The sequence below is a fragment of the Myxine glutinosa genome, chromosome 7 (assembly GCF_964187855.1).
Source record: "Myxine glutinosa chromosome 7, kmMyxGlut1.1, whole genome shotgun sequence".
NCBI classification, from domain to species: domain Eukaryota; kingdom Metazoa; phylum Chordata; class Myxini; order Myxiniformes; family Myxinidae; genus Myxine; species Myxine glutinosa.
Window position 1 is genome coordinate 43,447,569 of NC_136267.1, and position 16,015 is coordinate 43,463,583.

At 41.5% G+C, this 16,015-nt stretch overlaps 1 protein-coding gene across 1 annotated transcript in view; it reads right to left on the bottom strand.

The window, feature by feature from the left end:
• LOC137431172 (uncharacterized) overlaps positions 1-16,015 on the bottom strand; it is a gene marked incomplete in the record, with an annotated part of 229,080 nt that overhangs the window by 112,873 nt on the left and 100,192 nt on the right. The window contains 4 exon segments of the mRNA XM_078781587.1: positions 11,227-11,258; positions 12,883-12,987; positions 13,338-13,437; positions 14,622-14,762. Of these exon segments, the coding sequence (XP_078637713.1) occupies positions 11,227-11,258; positions 12,883-12,987; positions 13,338-13,437; positions 14,622-14,762 (378 nt within the window).

Here is a 16,015-nt window from a genome sequence, read left to right on the forward strand (position 1 = left end):
AACTTCCTCTCTGGTCGTAGTCAACGTGTGGCCCTGAATGGGTTTCTCTCATCTCCTCTACCTGTTCAGGCTGGAGTTCCCCAAGGTAGTGTTCTGGGCCCTGTGCTTTTTCTGGTCTTCATCAATGATCTCTCTGACTCTCTTGAAAATCCTCTCTATCTCTTTGCTGACGACTCTACTCTCTGTCACTCCATTCCTCATCCCTCAGATCGGCAGTCTGCAGCCTCCTCACTCTCTGCAGACCTGGACAAAATCACAGACTGGGCAAACAAATGGAACATGTCTTTCAATCCTGATAAATATCACACTCTTACGATGTCTCTCCGAAAAGACCGACTGGAAATCCCTCCCATCCACTTTCTGAATAATCCTCTCCAAGAAGTTCTGTCACTCAAGCTTTTGGGTCTCACTATTTGCCATGATCTTTCCTGGGAAAACCACATTTCAAATCTGGCCTCCAAAGCCAGTCGCCGACTGGGCATCCTCCGTCGTGCAAAGTCCTTCCTTGGCACACCTGAGCTCCTCACCACATACAAGGCTTTCATCCGCAGCTCTATGGAATACTGCTCTCCTCTCTGGTCTGGTGCTCCTGCCTCACACCTAGCCCGTCTTCACGCTGTTGAAACCAAAGCGTTCAGAATCATTGGAATCTCCCGCGATGAAGCTAACTCCAAGGGCCTTTCACTCACTCACCGCAGGCAGGTTGGTGGTCTTTCCGTCTTCTACCGACTCCTCTCTGGCCTTGCCCCCCCAGCCCTCTCTGGGCTCTGTCCCCCAAATATTCCTACAGGTCGCACAAGATCTGCCTGCAACCCTCTTATGGTTAAACTGCCAAAATCAAGACTTTCTGCTCACCTTCACTCCTTCATCCCTCTTTTCTCCCGCCTCTGGAACAAACTCCCTCACTCTCTTCAATCCCACTCCACCCTCCAGGTCTTTAAAACAGCTGTTCACCACCATCTCTTATCCTCCCCCATCCAAAACCTTGATCTTTTCTACCCCCGCTAATTTCGGTCCTTTTGTGTTTTACACTTCTCCCACCCCCCCCCCCCCCCCCTTCCCACGCCTCCTGCCCCCAAGCCCTCTCCCTCACACACTTCTCCCTGCTCTCAAATGTTGTGGTTGTGTGCTTCCCCTTCTCTCCCCATCTTGTCTTCCGCTCCCTCTTTTTGTATATTTTGTTTGTCTGGTTGATTTGTTTGTGAAATAAATGTTTGCTCTTTCACGAGCCTCGATTCAGTATACAAAAAAAAAACCGTGACTCGTCAATAAATGGTTAAATAATTATTAGGAACAGGTTTTGGAAAAAAATGATTCTTGTAAATAATAAACAGGTCAAGAGGTCAAATGTAAGGGGATCTGTGGAATGTCAGAAAGGGACCTGGAATAGGTCATTCAAAGCTAATAAATGGGGAGTGAGGGGAGAAGGTGAGTGAGGGGGAGAGGGAATCTATGTCTGCCTCAACAGTTCAACAAGATAAAGCTCCAAATATTCCTGCAGGATGCACAAGGTCTGCCAGAAACCCTCTTCTGGTGGAACTGCCAAAATCAAGACTCTCTCCTCACCTTCACTCTTTCATTCCTCTTTTTCCTCACCACTGGAACAGGCTCCCACACTCTCTTCAATCCCACTCCCCCCTCCAGGTCTTCAAAACAGCTGCTCACCACCATCTCATATCTTCCCCCATCCAAAACCTTGATCTTTTCTACCCGCGTTAAACACCAAATCTATCTCCTTCAAATTCCGTTTTCTTTAATGAAAGTTCTTGTTGTGTCCATCTTGTTTATCCATCCCATGTACCCTGCCCCAGCCCTCTCCTTTCCACAGATCTCCTGATGTCCCTATTCTCTACTGTTGTTGTGCTTCCCTCTGCCTCCCCCTCTTCTCCTGCTCCCTTTATTACATGTTCTGTGTGTTAGCTCTTACACAAGCCTCGCCTGAGTACACAAAAACAAAATCCATAATTGTTTCCTTATAAATGTACAGCTCTGCAATTTGCAAAATAAATAAATAAAATAAAGAATCTGGAATACAAGTGTCAACCAAAGGCCAGCAATGCATTGCCAGGTCAGGTGAATCACATGACATTCGCAGTCCTATTTGTTTTGTTATTTTTGATGACACACAGTACATTGTTAACTCCAAATAATCTGTGTTGAGCATCCATTTAACGAGCCAAAGTGCAATCTTAATAATGAAAAACGATGGCAAAACGGGCAATTCTAATCCATAACTTATTTTCATAATTAATAATTACTGGCTACATTGTCACGTCTTAGAAATGTGCAATTTTCTTCTCAAAAGAAGCCTCAGTTAACATGACGATAACAGGAAGAAAAAGAAATAACTGTCCACTTTGAGTGAAAATTGCAATCATGCTAAAATACGCCATTTGTGTCTGTCTGATGAATTTTTGACGAGAATACATTCTGTCGTTAATTATCCAATCTCAACCAAACTTGACAGGATGACGAAGTGTTACACAATGAAGGTTGAAGCGCATTCATTTGCCCCCCTCCACAAGGGGGTTTTCTCCCCCCGAGTGAGTTTGCCCGCCATTGCCGTCAATGGGCTTGCACATTGACGTGTATATAAATGTTAAAGTAGCTTTATCGTGGCGTATTTCGAAAGAAGATTTATCGTGGCAATTTTCCAAAGACGCTTTTCATAACAAAATTAATGATAATTGCATGTTGTTAATGTTATTACAAAACAATATTAATACTAATAATGTCCCACTTCCCCAAGGCATTTTTCCTGCAGTGATAACGTGTATAAATAGCTTATAGTTATAATGGCGTTTCTATGGGAGCAACGGCTTCTACAGGAAGTAAAAATATTATACACCACAAACACGTATACTTAGCTTTTTAAACAGTCGCTAATGCTCTTTGTAACACTAAATGAAGAAATTTGGAGGAATCCCAACATCCGTGAAGTAAGGTTTACTTACAGAACTGGGCGAAGATCTACTGTATGCCATATAACCCATAAATGTTGGGTTTATAACATGGCCCTTTCTGCCGCTACCGTGGCATTTTTAGTAGCGAACTTTTGGAACCCAATCCTGCTGTTCAACACGAAACTGAAAGGGAGAAGCTCGGGTTACGCACCTTTACCAAGCAGTTAGCTAGCGCTTACCAAGCCAGCCGTTCCTTAACGGTTTTGAATGGAGTGCTTGCTCAAATGCTCAAACCACTTGGCGATCTCTTCACAAGAAACTTAGTAAATGAACACACACCCAATGTTCTTGAGACCCGACCATAGATCGACTGTAATCTACACAAGCCAGGAGACGACGATAGTTCACGAGCGTGCGGTATTCAATGACGAAGGACGGACTGTAACCGAAACAGGCCCAGACAGGCCAGGCCCGGAAATGTCAAAACGAAGATTACTGACCTTGAATAGAGATAGAAAATAATGTATAATCAGTTATGAGGTTAGTTAGCTACACAATACCGAAAATTTGGTGAAAAATGAAATGAAAATAATAATAAATAAATAAATAAATAAATGGAAACAGAAAATGAAAAATCGAGCTCCGTGGGGCTAGACACATGACATTGGCCTAACCAAATATCGAAACCCCCTGTCAGATTCCACCAAACCCCTCAGAGAAGATGTAGCTTGAACTCGATTACCCCCTAAAAAGACATCTTTTACGGGCGTGGCTCCGCCCACAATGGGCACAATACGCCCACTCTGGGCAGGACACAACTAGATCATGATATCAACCTCCCACCCAAGTTTCATCAAGATCGGATGATATCATCGGGTAATTATGCTGCGGACAGATAGACACACACACAGACAGACGCACACAGATGACGAATATAGTGGTCACTTGATAACTCGTGAACCAATACCCCAAAGAGGAATGACCCTTCCTGCCCCTCCCGGAGTCTGCGGGTGTACTAGTATGTTAAATGGACAAATCCACTTTGAATAAATTAAAATGAGGGAATGATTGCAAATAACAGTCAGACCCCAAGGTAGAATTAAACAAAGAGGTGTTGCAACCACTCCTCCCACCACTCCCTGACTCGTATAAAAGTGCCCTGCCCTTCTGAAACCATGCCCAGCCCTTCTGTAACCGTGCCCTTCCCCCATGAAAATATGTAGAGAATACTCCCAAGCATGTCCCCCACCCAACACCACTCCCCTCAAAACTGCCTGGAGCCCCTCTGTGATCTGCCATTTTTGGCTTTTGGCATAAATTCCTTTGTCAGCGACACACATCCGAAATGAATCAATAAATAATAAATATCGTAACCATTTGGGTCGGGATCACACCTGATAACGAGATGGAACCCCTCTTGCTTCCACTCCGAGGCATGGTTAATGCCCCTATTCCACTCACAAATGCCCCTTCTGAATTTGACTTGCATCCTGCTCCCCCCTCCATTGTATTTCAAGCTGGGGATCTGTTATACCTCGTTCACACTGCAATGTCATGTCATGCCATGCCATGCTAAGGGATGTAACCTTTGAGCAGTGCCAAACAGCCAGACTTCCTCTTCTATCTGCATCTCCATCTAAAACAGCACATATCCTGATACATGTTATGACTCAGCCGTTTGCACACATCACAAAAAGCAAAACTTTTTTTAGGCCCACAAAACAATTTGCCTGCCCTTTTCATCTTAGTTTTATACCGCAAAATAGTGCGTAAGTAATAATGTAAGCAAATAATGGGACACAATATGAAGAAACATTTGTCAAATAAACTACTAGACAGTGCAGTGCCCATACCACACAACTGGTTTTAATTTGCTTAGAGGCATCGAAATGCAAAATTAATTCCAAAAATGAACGTTAATTTTACACTTTAAATCACACGATTGCTTAAAATTCAAAGATTAATCAGTTCCGATTCAATGATAACAAAAGGGAAAATTGCTTTGCAATACATGTCCCCGATGGGTGTGACATTTTCTAAGTCCAAAAAGGGCATAACTCTGAACTAGAACGGCACTCTTCGACGTCACGACATTGACCGATATGCCTCCCCACACATTATTACATCATCATACATAGTTGTACCAAGTTTGATTTAAATCCATTCAGCCAATCTCAAGCATCACATTTTTACCATTTTTACCTGACCTCGTGTCCACAGAACTCGGACAGGAAAATCAAATCAGTTCATCTTGCATCATAATCAATACTTACAGTCATGTGAAAAAGTAAGTACACCCAATGTAAAGTTTTGACTTTTTCAACATATTTCAACATACAGCTATTTGATCTTCATTTCAACAATATTGACAGATAAAGGTGATATAATACAACAAATATCATGAAACATTTTACATTTTGTAGTCCATTGTATAATTTATATAAACATAAATTTCGCATGTGGAAAAAGTAAGTACAGCCTTGGCTCTAACAGGTGGTATTGCCCCTTTTGGCAGAAACAACCTCAAGTAGGCATTTCTTATAACTGTCTACCAGTCTCTGACATCGACTGGGGGAAATTTTTGCCCACTCCTCCATGCAGAATTTTCAGCTGTGCGATGTTTGAGGGGGTTCTTGCATGCACAGCTTGTTTCAAATCCCCCCACAACATCTCGATGGGATTTAGATCCGGGCTTTGATTTGGCCATTCCAGAACCCTCCATTTCTTTATTTTCAGCCATTCCTTGGGGGATTTACTGGTATGTTTAGGGACATTGTCGTGTTGCAAGGTCCACCTTCGGTTGAGCTTCAACTTTCCGACAGATGGCCTCACATTATCCTCAAGCACCCTCTGGTACAATGCAGAATTCATAGTGGATTCTATGATGGTGATCTGCCCAGGCCCTGATGCAGCAAAGCTGCCCCAAACCATAATATTTCCACCACCATGCTTTACAGTTGGTATCAGGTTCTTGTGGTCAAATGCTGTCTTTGGTTTTCGCCAAACATGTCTTCTGGTACTGTGGCCAAATAGCTCTACCTTTGACTCATCTGTCCAGAGCACATTCTTCCAGAAGTGCTGGTCTTTGCCTAGGTGTTCATTGGCAAACATTAGTCTTGCCCTGAAGTTCTTTCTGGACAGCAAAGGTTTCCTCCTGGCACACCTCCCATGTAGATCAAATTTGTGCAACATTGTTCCAGAAGTGCTGGTCTTTGGCTAGGTGTTCATTGGCAAACATTAGTCTTGCCCTGAAGTTCTTTCTGGACAGCAAAGGTTTCCTCCTGGCACACCTCCCATGGAGATCAAATTTGTGCAGCCTCTTTCTAATGGTAGAAAGACATCAACAGTGGCAAGAGCTACGTGTAGGTCCCGTGATGACACTCTGGGGTTCTTAGAGACTTCTTTCAGCATCTTGCCGTCTGCTCTCGGGCTGAACTTGCTGGGGCGGCCTGGCCTGAACAAGTTGGCAGTTGTTTGGAATCTTCTCCACTTGTAGATGATCTTCCGGACAGTCGAATGATTGATTTCAAATTGTTTGGAGATCTTTTTAAATCCCTTCCCAGACTCGTAGGCATCTATAGCCTTCTTTCTGAAGGCCTCAGAGGGCTCTTTTGATCTAGGCATGGTGACGCCACACACTTCAACAACAAAGACCAAACCAAACTAAATGTCTGAGGTTTAAATAAGACAGGTTCCTCCAAGATCTTCTCTAACGATGTTCGAATCATTTGCACCTGAGCTGGTGCATCTGATTCTAATTTTAGGTATTTGAAGTAGTGATAAATGTAGGAGTGTACTTACTTTTTCCACATCTGAAATTTGCATTTATGTTTATTTAAATTATACAATGGACTACAAAATGTAAATGCTTCATGATATTTGTTATATTATATCACCTTTATCTATCAATATTATTGAAATGAAGATCAAATAGCTATATGTTGAAATATGTTGAAAAAGTCAAAACTTTACATGGGGTGTACTTACTTTTTCACGTGACTGTATGCCACGTTTGGTCAAAGTCCCATCATCGGTTTGCAAGATAGTGCAGTACCAGATTTGTTTACCTCATGGGACTTCTGACCTTTGCCCTCTTGATGCTGAAATTTATTCAGTTGGTCTTTGCATCATAATATATACTTGTAACAAATTTACTCCCAAATCCCGTCACTGGTTCACAACTTAGCGCAGCAACAAATTTTTTACTTAACATGACCATTGACCTCTCGACCCCAAAATCTAATCAGTTCATCTTTGCATCATAATATATACTTACACCAAGGTTGGTCAAAATCCGAGCACTGGTTAACAAGTTAGTTTGGCAAAAGTATTTTTACTTAACCTCTGACCGTTGACCTCTTGACCCCAAAATCTAATCAGTTAATCTTTACATGATTTGACATACTTGATCAAGTTTGATTGGATCCCTTCAGCCATTCTCAAGTTATCGCGTTACAATTCTCAAGTTAAAAATCGATTACGGACAGATGGACAGACAACCCAAAAACATAATGTCTATGGCAACTTCGTCGGCGGAAGCACAAAAATACCCTGAAACTCGACCTTTTTCTGGAACATATCATAATAAAGCCATGTACCAAATTTCAGTTCAACATGACAAAGGGTGAGGGCAGAAAGTCTGAAAAACAAAAGGGTTGTTGCAACAGGTTTGTTGTGGCAACAAACAACAGGTTTGCAACAAACAACAGGTTTGCAACAAACAAAACAGGTTTGTTGCAACAGGCAACAGGGGCAGACGGACGGAAACAGAGGGAGACGGACGGAAACAGACAGCCAGATTGATAGACAAACTGAAAACCATAGTCCCCTCCAGTGAAACCGGTAGGGGACTAATAAGGCGTAAAAGAAGTTTGACAGGTGCTCTCTCTCTCTCTCTCCGCTGGTTTCAAATTACATTGCAATAAAAATAACCATCAGGATAAAAACGAACCAAAAATACCATTAACAAGAAGAGGTACATTCAAAGTACACCACCCCCATGCCAAATAAATAAATAACATATCCTTTTGTGCCGGGCAATGCTGCAGCGCAGCACATAGAGATGGAATTGGGAGGGAGCTGTGCACAATAATTGATTAATTGCATAATTAAAATAACTAAATACTCATCCTAAAATAAATAATTTCTTAATCGATTGGCTAATAATATACCTCAACCACCATTACTTCACCCAAATCTGTAATTTTTTGAAAATGAATTAAGCAATGAATCGCAAAATTAAACAAACAATAAGTTAATCGGATGAAAATTGAGGATTTTAGAAATCTGGCCTATGTGACCTCAAAAAATACTTGGTGGTTGAACTTCATGACCAGATATGCAAATTCTCTATAAATTTCAAGTCAATCGGATGAAAATTGAGGCATTTAGAAATTACACAAAGTTGGTGACCATTTAGCCTATATTGACCTCAAAAATACAAGGTGGTTGAATTCAGTGACGAGATATGCAAATCCTCTTCAAATTTCAAGTTAATCGGATGAAAATTGAGGATTTTAGAAATCTGGCCGATGTTGACCTCAAATATAATTGATGTTTGAATTCAGTGAGCAGGCATGCAAGTCATCTTCAAATTTCAGGTTCCTCAAATGAAAATTGAGGGTTTTAGAAATTTGGCCTATGTTGACCTCAAAATACAGACTTGGCATTTAGTATGGAATATTTTTTTTGTGGGGGTGAACTTACTTTTCAGGATGTCTTAGAACCAAAAGTTCATTGGAATTATGTTGAAATTATTCTAGATTTTGTTAATGTGACCTTTAAAAGAAACAAAAACCACATTTGACATTTCGAAACAAATAAATTGATCCTTGAAAGTGATGTAAACTGATATCGAACTCAATTCATGGACAGTACTGTGTTAAACTTCTGTACGTTTTCCAGAAGTATCTCTTTATTTTGCACATTAGCCAAAAAATTTTTTTACAAAAACGAAAGTTAAATTACGACTGGGATTACGGACAGTAAAATTACAGTTCAGTACTTTGTGTAACCCCCACGAGCATTGAGGAGAGCACGTACACGTTGAGGCATGCTGTTCACGAGATTTGCCAAGGTTTGGACAGGAATCGCTTGCCATGAAGTGACAATAGCCTGCTGCAATTCACGCACAGAGGTCGGCTGCTGGTCCAAGTGGGCGATTTGACGCGTTAATTCTGCCCACAAGTTCTCTATCGGATTCATATCCGGGGACATGGCAGGCCACTACATATGCTCTACACCATGGTCAGCAAGAAAGTGTGGTATCATGCGAGCATGATGAGGCCGTGCATTGTCATCTTGGAAGACAAAGTTTCCTCGAAAGGCTGCACGAGCAAATGGAAGCAATGTTTCTTCCAGAATGGCCCTGTACTTGAACTGGTTCAGGTTTCCATTCAGAACCAGGTCAGTTTTGCCCCCTGCATGAAAAGCAGCCCAAACGGTCACCCCACCACCTCCAGCTTGGACTCTTGGCACTATACAATCTTTGTTGTAGGCTTCATGCACTTGTCTGCGCACTCGGACGCGGGCATCTTGACGATAGACCAGAAATCTAGACTCGTCACTGAAGATCACGTGATTCCAGTGACCTGGCTGCCATTGATGGTGCTCTCTGGCCCACTGCAATCGGCGCTGGCGGTGTTGTCTGGTCAGGCGTGGCTTTCTCACGGGACGCCTAGCACGATAGCCTGCTTGAACCAGTCATTGGTTGACTAGCCTTCTGGATACAGGCACATTTGTCAGTTGCTGCCACTCAGCCCTAAGCCGATTAGCTGACTTGGTATGGCTATTGCAGACTATCCGGTGCAGCTGGCGATCATCCATCCTTGTGGTTCTGCGGGGACGTCCTGGCCTCGGTATTGGAGTAGGGACACCCCTCTGAGCATTTCGTTTCAGGATCTTTGACACCTGACCTTGAGTGATGCCATACTGCTGAGCAATAGCACGCTGTTTCATGCCGTAATTTCGTAAAGCCACCACTCCATGACAAACAGCATTGTCGAGTTGACGGACCATCTCCAGAGGAAGCGGCAATAACTTTTGGAGACGTGCAGCAGTTGTTTTCCACTAATACAGAACGCAACAACCCTTGTATAACCGACTGTGAAGCCAATCATCAAATGCACCTGTCCATACATTTTGCCACGCCACCTGTGATATAATCCTGTTGTTGACTTCTTGCTGCGACAGACAATCAGTGACATGGTTCTTTTGACAAATAAATCACCAAAGTGTAAAAGAAACTCACCAGATTGATATACTGAGTTAAGAAAGTAAACCCAAGTCAAGAAAAAAAAAATATTCCATATTAAATGCCAAGTCTGTAGTTGGCAGTTGAATTAATTGCCTAGATATGCAAATCCTCTTAGAATTTCAAGTTAATCGGATAAAAATGGATTTTAGAAATCTGGCCTAAGTTGACCTTTTCGCCTATGTTGACCTCAAAATAGTTGGCAGTTGAATTCATTGACCAGATAGGCAAATCCTCTTAAAATTTCAAGTCAATCAGATGAAAATTGAGGATTTTAGAAATCTGGAAAAAAGTGGTTGACCTTTGGCCTGTGTTGACATTTTTACTTCAAAAATATATAGGATTTTGTCGGATCACAAACTCTACCATTTGGTGTAGTGTCGTGAAGATTGGTTTAAAATTGTGACCTGTAGGCAAGTATAAGTGAGCGGACAGACAAACACACAAACACAAACACAAACACACAGGAGTGATCAACATAGTTGTCAAAAAAAAGAAAATCGCCAAGTAATATAACACACAAGACCAACCAATATACTGGAAAAATCTGCGATTTTTGCAAGTAACAAGCATATAAGCAAACAACAAACGGAGTGAAAACTGAGTACTCCCTTTCAGCATGCGTCATTGCCGGGCCCACTTCGGCGCCCGGCATTGACGTCATCCAGCGCCTGGAGACGGAATAGGGAAGGAGTGGTGTACAATATGGCAAACTCGGCTGATGTTACTGTAAATATGTTATGATGATATGATATGATAAAAATATGATGAAGTATGGTCCTATAGAGTGCAAGTGGACAAGTATTTTCCGAGGCTTGGTTGCGGGGTTCAATGAATCTCTATATCCATGTTGAATGTGTGATTTATGAGAAAGAGGTGGGGAGGTTGAGGTGAAAATGCGGTTTGTGGTTCTAAATGCAGTGTGATTGAGGCACAAGTGCATTGTTAATGAAACGTGGAAAAAAATTGCGGCTACCAAAGACAGCGTAATAACTGCAAGGCCAGGAATTTCTGTTTGAGAAATGCAAAATTAAGAACTCATTTCTTTTTTAAAGCTTTATTAAAACATACCCACTTCCTGGAGGCTGTTTCAGCTGTACATGCTGTGGGAGAAAAACATTTTTGGTACTTTCACAAACATTAACCCAAATATTACAGAGTACAGTGACCTGCAAAAGTATTCACCCCCTATCAATAATGCCACAATTAGATGAATTATGAATTATGCAGAAATAATTTATCCAAATGAACCTTTTTATTCATAACTGGAGATCAATCTAAACACTGTTATAGTTGAAGGAGCATACATGTCAGGAATACCTGCAAAAAACATGAATAAATCAAAATTCACTGGTTGCAAAAGTATTCAGCCCCTTAGGTCAGTACTTGGTGTAAGCACATTTTGCAGCAATGACTGACATGGGACCTTTTGAGTCGGTCTCTACCAGTCTTGCACAGTGAGATGGTGAAATCTTTGCCCATTCTTCATGTGGCAATTGCTCCAGTTCTGCTAAGTTCGATAGGGATCGTCGATGGACTGCAATCTTCAAGTCTCACCATAAATGTTCAATTGTGTTCAAGTCAGGACTTTGACTGGTCCACTCAAGAACATTTATATTCTTCTTCTTCAGCCACTCCAGTGTAGCTTTAGCTTTGTGCTTCGGATCATTGTCCTGCTGAAATGTGAATCTCCGACCCAGTTTCAGATTTATTGCTGACACGCAGGTTTTCATCAAGGATTCTCCTGCACTTTACACCGTACCTTCTATCCTGACAAGCTTGGCAGTCCCTGATGGTGAAAATCAGCCCCATAACATGATGCTGCCACCACCATGCTTGACAGTAGGGGTGGCGTTGACTGGGTGGTGTGCAGTGTTAGGCTTGCGCCAGATGTTACACTTTGAATTAACACCAAAAACTTCAATTTTTCCCTCATATGACCAGAAATTTTCTCCACATACCTGCAGTATCATTAAGATGCTTTTTCGCAAAATTCATACAAGCTTTTAGATGCGACTTTTTCAGTAATGGCTTGTTTCTTGCCACCTGTCCATAGAGACCAGGTTCATGAAGGGAGAGGGATATTATTGATTAATAAACACTGACCTCCGTCCCCAACCCCCACTCCCCTCCCCAATTCCCCCATTTCAAACATAGAGCCTGACAGATCTTTCAAAGTCATTGTTGGATTTACACTGACATCCCAAATTAGTTTTCTGCTTGCCCGGCTGCTGAGTTTGGATGGGCGACTTGATCTGGATAGATTCTGGTTGGTATGGTATGATCTGATATGTCTTCCACTTCTTCATGATGGTTTTCCACCATACTCCAAGACATAAAATGTCACAGCCCCCATGGTTTTAGTAATTTTGCTGTACTGAGTTAAAGGCTGTCAGCCTTCTTTGGTCGGATGTGTGGCCATCTTTGGTCGGATGACAAAACAAAATCCTCTGCATATGTACACTCACGTATTGTCTTTGTGCCAAGTATGAAAAAAATCGGTCGATATATCTCCGAGATATGGTTGCAGACGCATGGACACACGAGACCATATCCATAAGCCCTCGTTTTGGCTCAGGTAGCATCAAAATGTGAAAACTTTGGAGGGGGTGAATACTTTTGCAGGCCAATGTATGTTTTAATCTGTCTGCAATCAATAAGAGTTTTAATATTTCTGCAATCAATAAAAGAGTTTTAATCTGTCCAATCAATAAAAAGGATCCTTACAGTCTGGTTGAAAATTCTCTCCCGGATGCGCTTGTACTCTTCTTCACGTTCCTCAAAGGACTTGCTTCGCTTGTCAAATGTCAGTGATGTTGGCCGGTTTTCTTGCTGGAAAATGAAAAATAAGATGTCGATCCAAATACATCCAGAGCCACAAGGTCGAAGACACCAATGAGTTTTGACATAAACCAATTGATGAGTACTGACCACTAACCAGGAAAAAGTACCTGGCAGTTTGGAAAATAGCCAAAGCAACAAAAATAACAAAATACTTGCACATGAGAATCATAAGAAGGCAGATAAGTCATCATGTTTATATTTTTGAGTAATGATCACAAGAAAAGCCAAACCAAAATCTCCAGTAATGTACGAGTTCAACCCACCGCAAATGAATATCTTGAAGTATTAAGCTCATGGAATGACAAAACACAGCAATGATGCACACGGTAACCGCTTACCTGTTGGCTCCCAGGTGGGGGGCTGTTTCGTTTCAATATCTGTTTCTTTTGTGTGGTGGGACAATCCTGTGACAGACACTCAGCAAGGCGTCGTGATGGCCTGGACATCCAGACAGAGAAATAGTCAGACACAATCGAGGCCCATCAGTCCCAATCCTGGAAATATTTGCCATCATCAGTCAGTCTGCTTTGTTGTATTCCATTACAACAGATTTACATCAACTTGCCATGCATTCAGAAACGCTGCAATAAAAATGGAGCAAAATGTAATTTGTATTTTTTATTCACGACTAAATTTTCTGAATCTATTTTCCAGGTTTTATTGTATCAAATTTAAAGTAGATATATTAACCTGAGATAAGTTTGTAAAGTTCATTATTTTCTTCAACATAGTTCCAAGACAAGAAATAAGCTCAAAATACGGTACCTGAGTCACATTCCTTAGATTCTATCAGATTTTTTTTTTTTTGCTTAACACAGAAGTTTTTGGTGGCCAGGAGAGATAGCCTCGAGATATGCACCCACACCTCCTAGCTGTATACCTGGGGTTTGAATCTCGCTCTCGCTATCATCGGTATCTTGGTGATTTGCAAGCAGGGCAATTCATCAGTGTGTGTGTGTGTGCCATTCCTCAGATAGTCGTTAAACTGGGTGTCCTGTCTGCCGGCATTAGTTGGTGGACGTTGAGGATCCCAGGTGGTGTCTTTCACGAATAGTATAGGAAAGCTATCGCTGGCGCCTTGCCAAACTCATTTTATCGTCAGGCTGGGCTGAGATGTTCGTGAAAAACTGACCCTACGAGAAGGTTGGAAAAATTGTGGCAATGAAAGAACACCAACAAACAGAAGTTTCGACTGATGGAAGAGTCAAATGACAGAGGGCAACAGGTTTGTAGACTGACAGAGAGTAAAAGGGGAACAGGTAGACAAAAACAAAAATGCATGTACACTCGGCAATTGAGAGTAGAAGAAATTGGGAGTGGTTATGGGAGAATGAAAATGATGATGATGATGAGTAGTGACCTTGAAAGAATAGTTGGAGAAGCAAGAAACAGACATTGACAGGGAGATGATTCCTCAAGGAGAGATGAAGAAATGAAGTCGAGCCTCTAGATTCCTCCCCAACACCCTACCATACACCTCCCTAATTCAATCCATGCCCTTCCCTTATTTTTCTAATTTTAAATCATTTTTGTGCAGAAGCAACAAAATACAGAGGAACAGGCAGAAAAGGGAGATGCAAAAAGAAAATCACAATGAGAGACTCAAACCAAAGATAGCTCACATGCAGGTGTTGCTGGTCTTCTGAAGAAATATGGCAGCACCACTCACATCCAGGGAATGTTCCAATCCAAAGAGAGCGGCCATTCGGTGTGCCAGGAGCCGGTAATAGGATATCATTGGCTGAAGTGTATGACTCTGCATGCTGCAGAAGAAACATCAGACTGAGGCGTGAAAGAGAGCATGTTGATCGATGAGTCAGTCTTCAATAAGTATGCTTTCCACCCATCACCTAGCATGAACTGGAGAGTTCATAGAACACGATGGATACCCACATAGTTACTTAAATTTTAATAAAATAATTGTTTTATCGATAGTTTTTTTTTTTTAATCCGAAAGTTTAGTGCTGTTGAAATAGTCCAGAAGAATTCCTGAACACCACACTTATACACTACCCCATTGAACCTTTATTTAAATTGAAGTGGTGCAAAACTGGCACCTTTATTTAAATTGAAGTCGTGCAAAACTGGAACCTTGATTTAAATTGAAGTAGTGCAAAACTGGAAACTTTATTTAAATTGAAGTAGTGCAAAACTGGAACCTTTATTTACATTTAAGTAGTGCAAAACTGGACCTATATTTAAATTAAAGTCGTGCAAAACTGGAGGTTTTTGGGAGTATTATGAAGGCGATTTGTGTTATACAGCCTTTAAGTATGTAATTCAATAATTCTAAAATATGCAATTTGGTGTCTGTCTGTCTGTTTGTCTGACGATCTTGACCGTGACACATTCAGTCATTACTTATCGAATCTCAACCAAACTTAACAGGACTAAGGGTCACACAATGAAAGTTGTAGCACATTAATTTGCCCCCATCCCAAAGGGGGTTTCCTCTGCAAAGGCGGTTTTCCCAGCCAATGGGGTTGCGTGTTGAGGTGCATATCCGTGTTAAAATAGCTTTATTGTGGCGTTTTTCCAAGGCCGCTTCTAATAACAACGCTGATGATAATAGCACAATATTAATCTAATTACAAAACAATATTAATACGAATAACATCCCGTCTCCCCAAGGGGTGTTTCCTCTTTGAACAAACGCCGTGTTAACGTGTATAAACATCGTATTGTGCCGTTTTGGTGAGAGCACCCCAACCAGAAGTAAAAAATCTAAATATCTATAAAGCTCAGTTGACTTTTTGCTCCACCAAATAACAGCGAAACGGAGTTCAGTAAAAGGGTGAAAATTCTACAGATGCTGTGATACATAACTACCTCTGTCGGTTTGAATGTTTGAAAGAGAATAGACGTCTGGATCAATTTTTGAATTAATTTAATATCCCGATTTATATATACTAGGACGTGCCCGTACGTGGGTGCCCGTACGTGCGTGCAAAAAAACATGCGTGCAAACAACAACAACAAAAAAAAACTTTGAAACCATGTGGCAGTAACGACCACA